Source organism: Poecilia reticulata, linkage group LG17 (assembly GCF_000633615.1).
Source record: "Poecilia reticulata strain Guanapo linkage group LG17, Guppy_female_1.0+MT, whole genome shotgun sequence".
Lineage (NCBI taxonomy): Eukaryota > Metazoa > Chordata > Actinopteri > Cyprinodontiformes > Poeciliidae > Poecilia > Poecilia reticulata.
In genome coordinates, this window is record NC_024347.1 from 26,813,891 (window position 1) to 26,825,012 (window position 11,122).

The 11,122-nt window shown below is 37.6% G+C and overlaps 1 protein-coding gene across 5 annotated transcripts in view; it reads right to left on the reverse strand.

The window, feature by feature from the left end:
• piezo2b (piezo-type mechanosensitive ion channel component 2b) overlaps window positions 1-11,122 on the reverse strand; it is a 124,023-nt gene that overhangs the window by 1,792 nt on the left and 111,109 nt on the right. For all 5 annotated transcript variants that reach the window (XM_008434600.2, XM_008434601.2, XM_008434602.2 and 2 more), the window contains 11 exons: window positions 10,322-10,454; window positions 8,751-8,898; window positions 7,742-7,953; window positions 6,835-6,993; window positions 5,620-5,767; window positions 4,886-5,074; window positions 3,556-3,663; window positions 3,237-3,430; window positions 2,248-2,367; window positions 1,995-2,068; window positions 621-819 (listed from right to left, as the gene is read on the reverse strand). In XM_008434600.2, coding sequence (XP_008432822.1) covers window positions 621-819; window positions 1,995-2,068; window positions 2,248-2,367; window positions 3,237-3,430; window positions 3,556-3,663; window positions 4,886-5,074; window positions 5,620-5,767; window positions 6,835-6,993; window positions 7,742-7,953; window positions 8,751-8,898; window positions 10,322-10,454 — 1,684 coding nt within the window. The remainder of the gene's footprint in view (window positions 1-620; window positions 820-1,994; window positions 2,069-2,247; window positions 2,368-3,236; window positions 3,431-3,555; window positions 3,664-4,885; window positions 5,075-5,619; window positions 5,768-6,834; window positions 6,994-7,741; window positions 7,954-8,750; window positions 8,899-10,321; window positions 10,455-11,122) is intronic.

Below are 11,122 nucleotides of genomic sequence, written 5' to 3' on the forward strand. Positions count from 1 at the left end.
TATTTATAGTCATAGGTTTTCAGTATTTTTTGTATTCCGGTAACCAAGCAGTTGCATTTTGTAGCAAATTTTGCTATTGTGTCTTCATGCAATGGCAATGAAGTTAGTTTAAGTTTAATTGATTAATCGTTCACTGGAGTAAAAACAGCAGCAAAATGCCTTTAAATCTAGACTGTTTGGATCTGCTTTTTAAACATAATAAACAGAAATTTTAATAATGGCTCTTTACTAAATGCCATATTTAGATTGTTGAGTTTAATGACAGATTTTTTTGTGTTTTTATATTTCACTAATCTCATTTAAATTGAGGGTGAAAACTCAACTGTGTGGAGCTACCTTCAATTAACATTTTACAGTTTAGCTTGTTGTTTGTTGTGCTTGAGTCGTTTTTGTTTTTCTTCTAATCAGGTAAAGCACTTTGAATGGAACTGATGCTGAAAATATGCAATAAGAATAAACAATTTCTTCTTCTCTTCCTCATAGGGAGCGTCCATTTTGAACGTGAGCGCAGGTGTTTTTTTATTGACCCCGGGTTTTTTTTTTATTGACCGCAGGTGTTTTCTGATTGAGCTCAGGTGTTTTCTGATTGAGCTCAGGTGTTTCTGTTAGTTGGTGCGTACCCATATCCGGCCAGGAAGCCCAGGCTGGGCGGGCTCACTTGGTCGCTGAAGATGTAGATGTGCAGGCCCGGTTCGCCTTTGGTACCGATGTCCGGTAAGGGTCCAGATCTAAGCTGGTCCACGATCCACCATTCCTGAATCTGATCAGATTCGTTGTTGGCTCGCTTCAGAGTGAGGGAAACGTTGAACATGTTTTCACCTGAAACGAAAACAAACGTATAAATAATAAGGAAACAGGTAAGTCACTTTAAATCCAACAGTAATTCCACAAGTTAAAACATGTTTTAGTAGAAACAAATAACTGACTATTTCAGAATTAACTGTATTTGCATCCGTTTGTTTTTTTTCTAAGCTAAAATCACTAAAAATATTGTGATTGTTTGTTTCACACTCAATAATAAATTAAGCATCAACTATTTTAGTTACACAAATAAAATAATCAGAATTTTTTTTAAGTGCAGGATTGTAGATCCAAAACTTCAACTGGTTTTAAGGCAAACAGCAGGAGTGTCCAAAGTGTGGGCTGGGGGCCATTTGTGGCCCCTGGATGGATTTTGTGTGTCCCCCAACTGCGATTCAAGAAAGATGCAAATTCATCCCAGAGAAACAGACAAAAACTTTTTACAATGAAAGAAAATTAAGTATTCATTTTTTTCATGTTTTATTTACCTTATAAAAGGGCTTCGAAAGAAAACGACTCAAATTCTTTTCTTATAATTCAATAAAGTTGTTCAGTCGAGCCCAAAAGAATTCAAAATCTGGTTTAGTTCTTTTAATCCAGAGAAATCCTTAATATGTTTTAGATCTATGATAAAAACATCTGTTTCATATAATAAACAAAAAACAAAGAATTGGACGACTTTATTGTAGCTTTGGTTTTATTTTCTTGTCGTGCAAACACTTTCGTATTGATTTTGGTCAACATGACAAAGTTTGGACGCCTCTGGCACACAGGTTGCTTATTATTTTGGGCTCGATTCAAAAAAACTGAAAATATATTTCATCTGTTCTCAACAATAAAAATATTTAAGTAATCTGAAAACACTTTCTGTATTTACACAAGTTTTAATAAAGCAATTAAAAGCAGATTTTGGTGCATCAAGGCGTACGTTAGAGTAGATGTGGTCCTAGTTACCATGACAACAGAAGGAAACCAAAAAGCTTGGTAAACATAATCACTTTGTGTTGCATTTAACATTTTTCCGAGTAGATTTTAATTTAAAAGCCGTAGTTTTGTCCTAATGTATTTAATTTCTGTCATCGGAGAGGCCGTACAAAATAAATTCAAGGGCTGCAAATGGCCCTCGAACCGCAGTTTGAACACCCTTGCTTTACAGGTAACCTTGTGATTTCAGGACTATCGAGTTTTCTCACCAAGCTGTTCAACAGGCGTGGCTTCAGAGTCACTGGGGGCTCGGATGTAGCGGGGAATGAGTTCTGGGATCATCCTGCACAGAAGAAGAAGATGATTGCGTTGGAGACTGTTCTTTACTCAGTTAATTATGCTTAAAAGTGTCAATTCTGCTTGAAAGTTTGCAAAAATTCAGAGAAAACACCCTCATTACAACAAGTTTTCCATGTGCAGCGGGAAGGAGGGCGCCACTTGCAGGGAAGGAGGCTAACTTACACTTTTAACTCGCTGGCTGTCCCATTCAGAAGCATCACAAGATCCCGCTTCGTGTTTTCTTCTAGAGGTATCACATTTTTCCCAGATGCCATCTCAGATTTGGCACCAAGACTGAAGTTTCTGGCAACAGAGGAGGAAAGTAAAAAGTGTGAGGAACTTTTCTTTAAGCCCCGTCTTTCTGAACGTAAAAAAAAAGAAGAAAAAAAAAAAGCACCAAAAGCAGAAAAAGGAAAGACAKCATTAYGTCAAGGCTCACAGAAATGCTCAACTGGAACCTTGTTGCCTGTTTGTTCTCACCAGGCCTGTAATAATAAACATTAAATCAGTTAATTGCATCATAAATTAAAACAGGTGTGTCCAAAAAACCTAATTATTATTTTTTTCTTCTGCAAAAAAATAATATTGGTAACAATTTTTAGCCTGATTACAAATTAAACGTCTCCATCTGCATCAATGGGCGAAATTAATAATTTTTTGAATTGCAGTTGAAGGCCGCACAAAATCAGCCCAAGGGCCACAAATATTCCTCGAGCCGCACTTTGGACACCCCTGAATTAAAAAAAAAACTCAATAATTTTCATTTGCTTTACTTGTACTTTTTCTCTTTTCTCTCTTTTTACTGGCCTTCAGCCTGGCGTTTTTGTTTTGTTGAAGAACAACTTTGTTTTCCCAAGATGTCATAACTCATTTTTATTTGTTGTTTTGTTTATTTATTTAGGATAATTTAAAATTCCCCTTTCAGTGTTAAAAGTTCATTAGAATTTTAAGTTTGATATTTGAGAATGAGACATTTTCATTATATCACTTGAAAATGGTCTCAAAACAACATTATTGGTTATCGCTAGAAATTTTAGGATAATTTATTGTCCAGTAAAATTTGTTAAAATGACAGGCCTAATTATTTAAAAAGTCAATGATTTGGGGGAATTTTTAATAATTTTCCCCTAGTTTCTGTCCAACTTCTGCTTGTGTTTGGTAACAGATTTTACCTCTGCACAGTCCAGGAGACGGTGATCAGGAACTCCTGGTCTTTCCCCTTCTCTCCTTTGTCCTTCGATCCCAACATTTCTATCAGGGTGAGTCTGCTGGGCGGGCTGATGGTCCACAGAGAGTTGGAGCTGCCTTTCAGCTCCGCGATGATCAGATCCTCTGCAAAGTACGTCTCCAGGAACTGCACGGCCATCTGCCCGCAGAACGGCATGAAAACCGATTCAATCAAGCTTCACTTTAAACAGATGAATGACTGAAAACAGTTCGGCAACATTAAACACATAATACACACAACATGTTGTAGGTTCATAGTCTCACATTTGTTTTGGCTTCATCGCTAGTTATGAATCCTTTCTTAAATTCTTCAAAGTTGGCCTGTTTCAAAGAGTGGAGCTGCTTTTGCTGAGCACTCATGGTGAAGATGGGCTGTGGAGACAGAATTTTAAATAAATGCAAGTTTGGGAAAAATCTGGGTTTAATTTGCTGAAGTCAGAGTGATTGCACAAAGCAGGGTTTATCGCAGTGGTTTATAAGCCTGGCGGGCCTCCAGGCTTTACTTGCTCCCCCACCAGGCTAGGCATCCTTTGTTTATTTATCATAGGGGTTTTTATACACCAGTAACAGTGGGAGCAAAGCAGTAGCAGTCAGTGCAACAAATCTGGAGAGGCCTCTGACATAAGACTCATGACATGCTAACAGCTCAGTATCCAGGCCTTAATAAGTCTCTCTGCTAATCCAGCTTATTTGCTATTGCTGCTTCTTTTTAAATTTCTTTGGCAGTTTGGTTAGAAAATCAGGCAGAGAGACGTTTGGTTCGGGTGCTGCTCTGCATCCATGAGGTCTGGTGTTCAACTATTCGTATTATTTGGAAGCTAATCAACTGCTTCTGGTTGCAAAAGAAAGAAAAAAAAAAAAACCTTGTTGCCACGGTTACACATCAGAACAACTGTGCAAAAGCAGAAAAGTAAGAACGAAAATCATTCCAACGCTGCAAGTGTTTTTGTGTAGTTTCTGGTGCAAATCGTACATTTTAAATAGATAACTTACAACTAGCATTTCAGCAAAAAATAGTTTTAAGTCAGTAATTCCTTAATATTAATTTTAAAAACGTACCAATTCCACCAGCTAATTACTTCATTCATAAAGAGACATTTTTCCCTTGTAGTAAGTGAAAATATCTGCCAGTGGAAATAGTACTTTTTGATCAAAATGAAGGCATTAGCGACTAAAAACAAGCTCACACATCTCACCGAAAAGTTACTTGTAAATTAGTTTTGTCTTATTTCAAATGTACCAGAAACTAGACAAAAATATTTCACTACATTTTGTGTTTTTGTAGCAAACTGCACAGCATTCGCACCTAAGGGGAATAATTGTCCTAAAAACACTTCAATCAAAACAACTATGAGTTAAAAATGTACACTTATTTTATATTAATTATATATTAAAAATAAATATTTCCTAAATCGGATGTTTTAAATTCAGTCAAATTGAAGGTCTGAGTGAAATAGAGTGTGAGAGATTATCCTGCTGCATAACAAAATAATTTATTTTAAGGCTTTATAGACATCTTTAATGATGAAAAACACGCCCGTTTGCTCTGGATTGTGGGTATTTTTATATCATGATTCGATAAAACACTCAGCACCTGGAATCCAGCCAGGGTGATTGTGATGGAGACGTCCAGCGGCGCGTTGACCACGCCGGCCACAGACTTGACCAGCGACATGAAGAGCAGTGGGAACCAGACGATGCAGATGAGCAGCACCACGATCATCCCTCCCATCCCGTACTTCACCACCTTCTTCTTCTTCTGGCCTCGCGGCTGAGGGTATCTCTGCAGAAAGCGGCAACTGGTTACATTTACTCTGTTACATTTACTTGAATAACTCTTTTGAAAACATTTTTACTATGCTATACTTTTTACTTTTACTTTAGTAATTTTTTTATGAAGTGTTTCTACTCTTACTTGAGTGAAATTTCTGGATTTTCTACCCACTGAATAAAAACAAACACATTTTAACCAAAAACTCACCAGACACAGACACACACCTGCAGTTTTTGTTAAAGTTTCATATGTTTTTTACTTGAGTATAATTTTTGGGAACTCTACCCAAACTCTGCAGAGGGACAGCATGAAGAAAATCGTTTTTCAGATTTTCTGCTTTGGTAAAACTACCACAGGAAATGTGTTAAGGGACAAATCAATCTTTTGGAGAGACAAGTACAAAGTAATTTTCTCAATATTAACAAAAAAAAAAAAAACCCAAAACAAAGTAAATATTTCAGCTCAAACTCCTGCATGACAAAAACACAGGTAGAAAATTAAGTGGAAGGAAAAACTTTATTAGAATTGTGCTCAAGCAACAGAGATAGCCACACCTTCTCAGATTCTCTCCAACATTTGAGGATGAAAATGTGAGCGTATATGTCCTCCACGCAGATCCAGCTGGACAGGGACAAGGAAGTGTCGGTCCAGACCCAGTCCATCACCGCTCGCAGCTCCGTCAGGAAAGGCACCAGGCGGAAACTGAACAAGCAAACCAGACACATAAATTCAACTTTTCTGCCCACAAAGCATTTCCTCCAGCTACGGGGCAAGCTTGTTCAATTAAGAAAAAGGAAAAAATGTGACCTAAAACTTCAAACCAAAGAGGGAAAGTTACAATCGGAACTATTTGTGTGGCGCTCCAGTTCAAGATCAAGTCAAGTTCATTTGTACATTTCAGCAACAAGGCAAATCAAAGTGCTTTGAAATTGTTTCATGTTACAAAAGATAAACGCCTGGATGAGTTTCTCTAGGACATTGGTTCTTAACCTGGGTTTGATTGAACCCCAGGGGTTCGGTGAGTCGGTCTCAGGGGTTCGGCGGAGCCTCTCTCCGCGGAGGTAAAGACACACTTGTGTTAAGTCGTGATAACGCCCCGCTTTGCCATCACTTGCTGCAGAGGATCACGTTACATTGCTTAGCCAATCAGAGCTGCGGAGGAGCCCTGATTGAAGGAGCTCCAATCTCAGCATGGATTTGAGCTTGTGTCTTTCAGTAAAACTCACCGTTTTTACCAAATCTTTTTACTAAATCTGCTCCTTAGTCGCATCTTTTCGGGGTTGCTACTGCATCTAGTGGCGTGGGGGTGGTAACACAACTAATATAATTACATTACTAAATCAGAATACCGTGTCAGGGAGGGGGGGTACTAAGAAGGGTTCGGTGAATGCGCATATGAAACTGGGGGGTTCGGTACCCCAAAAAAGGTTAAGAACCACTGCTCTAGGACATTCGTCCTTTAATCCTGGTAATATTCTTCAGATGACAGAAGGCCGACTTTGTAACTGTCTTTATGTGGCTCTGAAGGTTCAGATCTGACCAGAGTGAAAAGATGCTCAATATTACTTTTTTAAAGAAACACTTACTGATGCTGAAATAAACTGATATTGTAACAGTCTAATGGGTTTTATCGGTACATCCTGGCCCTTTAAGAACATTCAGATTTTTGATATGGCCCAAAATGAAAATTGAGTTTGGAGCTCTGGACCTTTAGGTCCAAAGGCAATATTTTCAGATTTATGCGTGTACAATCAACAGTTTGAACTCACCCCTGGAACAGGAAGAGGTTGACATAATTGTAGCTCTTGGTGAGGAAGTTTCCCAGGACCCGGGTTGGATAGCCGCAGCGGATCTGATAGGCTGACAGTCCGAAGTAGATGCACTTGACAAAATACCACATCTGGGCGACCTTGTTCTCACTGAAACGCCTGAGAGAGGAAGAGGAGGAACACAGAAGCAAGAAGGCTGATATGACCTGTTATCAGGAAAATAACAGTAGTCTAACACATATTCAGGATCTTTAAAGGGGACCTCTTTTGCAAAACTTACATTTTCCATGTTTTTTTTAATATTCCACTTGAGTCTCAGCTGCTTCTAAAAACATTCAGCCGGTTTTTGGCGATGAGTTAATGTTTTTTGGTGTCTGGAAAATTAGCCGTTTCAAAACTATCCCGCTTATTAAGTCACATTCAGGAACTGAGTGTTACCTGGCAACCCCAGTCCAGCCGAGCCCGTTACCTAGCAACCCAGGCGGAATTCTATGTTATGCACAATGGCTGCTGGAAAAGACAAGTGTTTTGTTGTTGATTTACCATCTAGAAACTACTTGTTACATTCTTGTTGGGTGTACAGAAGGCTCCACTTCTGCTTTTCAAAGATGTACGGTTGTATAATTTGCTTGCAGCCATTGATCTGAAGGGACGTAGCCAGCATCAGATTATTTGGATTTAAAGAGACAAGATGCCCTAAAACAGTTAATAGACTAAACTAAAAATTCCATTATCTAGGAACAATTTTGTGCTCAAATGTAATGTGCTTGTTTTGTATGGACCATATCCTAACCTGCTCCAGGAAGCACAATAACCTTTGAGGAAAGTTAACATCCAAACTGGGAAAAATGTTCAAGGATGTAAATACTTTTGCTGAATTTCATCAGAAGTCAGTTCAGGCTCTCACTTTTCCGTGACGCTCGGCAGGATGAAGAACATCCAAAAGTGGATCCCGAAGACGAGGATGACCTGGAAGATGACCTTCCCCATGACGGTCTTTCTGAGGTAGAGGGCCCGGTCCACCACCATGGTGCCGAACTGGATCAGAACCATGACCAGGAAGGGACCGGGGACCTGGTCCTCCGACAGAGACGACGTAATGTCCGCCGTCGAGTGTTTCTAAAGAGGAAGAGGACGCTGCAGGTCAATTTAATGTTTCTCCATAAATCCGACAGTTTTTAGTGTTGTTTCACTAACCCTTCCACTGTATTGATGGAAATTGCATGAAATTGTTCCATGTTTTGCATTTTTCAGACAATAGTTTTATGTATTTACATAATTCATACACCTTTTTAAACTAAACATAGTAATCTTTTCATACTTTTGCTTTTTTTCGTGCTCATTTAAATCACATTTTCTAACCTTATAATTGCAATTTTATTTATATTGCGCTTAAATCCTTTCAGGATTTCATGTTTAATTGCTTTTTTTTATTTTAAGCTTAAATAAATTGTGAAAAAACAAATGACGTTTTGGCAACTTTTTAACAATATTGTGGAAAAACTAACCAATAGATTTTTTTAACTAAAACTTTGTTTATGATCACTCAAAATATCCATAGTTTTTGCAAACGAAATAAAAAAAATACATTTATTTTGTTTTCTTTTCTTCCCCAAAAACAACCCCCACAAGGTTTTAATAAAAAAAATGTCTATCCATTAATTCTTGCTGCAATACTTAAAAAAAAACACACAGAACAAAATAACAACAAAAAAACCTTCTTTCTTTTTTCCATGATAACATAAAATAGTCTAAAATAGAGAGTAAACCGCCAGTAGAGCTACACAGTATTAGATATTTATTGTTGGGAAGTTAATTAAGGTCAATTCTGCATGTTGAAGACATTCTAAAAAATGCAAACATAAAAGCAGTTTTTGTGTTTGTAATTTAAAGAGAATATAAAATCTAAAACTCACCCCAAAGGCCCAGAAACCGAAGACGATGATGATGAAGTCGACGGTGTCGGCGAGGAACATCAGGACGTAGACGTCGGTGACGGCGCTGTACTCCGGGTGGATCAGGTTGTAGAAGAACTGCTTCATGGGAAGGTAGAGCTCCAAAAACCTGTAGGGGCAGAACAGATGTTATCCATCAGATTTAAAATCAATCACTGAGTTGAGGTCTGTTTTTTAACAGAAGTTAGGGGAAAGATCCAGGGTTCGTACGTTTTTCCCACAGTAAAATTCAAGCACTTTCAAGGTACGTTTTTAAACTCTGGAGATAAAAACAACACAAATGAACTCAAAAAGACATTTTTAATTCAGCTTCTATCATTGTTATTAATATTAGTTTTGTTGTAGTATTCTAGATAAACTAAAATATAGCAAAATTTGATAACAAAACAAAGAATTCCCCAAATTTAACAACAATGTTTAATGTAAATATAAAATATAAGATGATGAATAATTCATTAAGCCTTTAGAAATGATAAATATTCAAAAGACTGAAACAGTCCAAACAAATATAGTTAAGGCAAATCACCTTTCTTAAAGAAAGTTACAAAAACATAAATATCTAAAAAATATTCTTGCTAAGATTTCTGGCATTTAGCAAGTAGAAATAATTTTATCTAAAACAAGAAAAAAATAGTCTGATTTAACTTCAGACAGAAAAAAGACTGTCTTTTCATCAGGTTATGAAAATGATCTAATCTGATATCGGCACCTATACTGAAAAATTATATATCTATATCAGGAATAACAACAATATTCCCCATCAATAAGAGCTGATCTATTCAGTCTAATTCTATGATTTATTATTTATTTCACATTATATTTAAAATTTCTAATTGCACTTTCTGAACCATTTGAAAGACGGTTTGTTGTGGTTTATTCTTTACACAGTTATTTTTGTCTGTTTCTTTATTATTTATTTTACATTATACTCCTAATTTGACTGAACAAATTAAAGTTGTTTTGTTTTTATTAGTGTGTTTAAATGTGCCTTAGTGGTGTAAAATAAATGTGCTATTCAGTACATATGTGTCTGTTTTTTATTTTGAAAAAACTGTTTAAATCAAGTCAGCGCTGTTTTTCTGTATTGGATCGGTATTGACCGATACTAAACCTGTCGTTAACTGATGTTTTCCAATTTTAAGCTTTTMATCAAATGTTAGAGTTGTGCAGTTTTATACAGAAATCAGRAACTTTACCAAGCTTRAGAAATGGCCTTCAAACACCTGTACGAACCCTGATGATTAGCGAGAGAACCGGAGAACTTGGGGCTAACTTCCTGTTGTTGGCATGGCAACCACTCACTGTCATGATTACATTTAGCAGAACAGCAAGSTTTGATCGGCCGCTGCGGCCTGACTGGAAAGCCGTAATTAAAGGTCTAAACTTAGAGCCGTAAAAGGTTTCAGCGGGACGGGATGCGTCTCTCGCATCACTCAACAGGAATATTCCGACTCCCGTTCTGCTAATGTGACAGAGCCACAGGAAACCAGCAGGCGGTGAGTCAGTTTCTGCRAAACGGCGCGGCGTCATACCGCTTTATGGCGAAAGCCTTGGCTTTGAGCAGCTGCTCCCTCAGCTTCTCGACTATCATCTGCTTGCGGGTCTTCTGCTGGACGCTGGCCTGACTGCCGTCCTTGTGGCTGCTGTGGCGGGAAGCCGTACTTCCTGTGGGAGCAATTKACATTTTGAGCAGTTAATGATCCGTGACGATGAGACACAGACTTCATCTTCAAAATCATGTCTGGAAACGGGAAAACACGGAGGCTAAAGCTTATGCTAACACTAAAAAGCGTCAATCATTTGGCTTTATTAATCCTGAATTTTCACATAACTTGGACAGATTACATTATCGCTGCAGCCTGAAGTGACCCAAATCCCATTTTTTTTTTTGTCTTAATGCGACATGTATCTGATCTTTTCACGACAGTCTGTACCATAGACATAATATAAGGATTGACGCCTCATGGACCGCTCTCGCCTATTGTCGCTGACGAGACTTAGGGCGGCCATCTTGGAGCGGTACACCACTCCACTCAGCTTATGTGTTTAGCAGCTCAATGACGTATCAGCGCATTTAATCAATCATAACACGCTTTTTTGTTACTGGAAACCATATTCAAACATCTATCAAAGCTACATTTATAAGCAATTGTATTTTTTAAGTATGTTTTTAATACATAGTTCAGCATATTTAAATATGCTTAGTGACTATAATAATAGAATAGGAATGGAATATTCTGATATCGATGTATGATGAGCATATTAAAAAGCACACAGCCGTTCATAATTTATTTAAGAAATTATTTAGTAATATCAATACATATTTATATAAC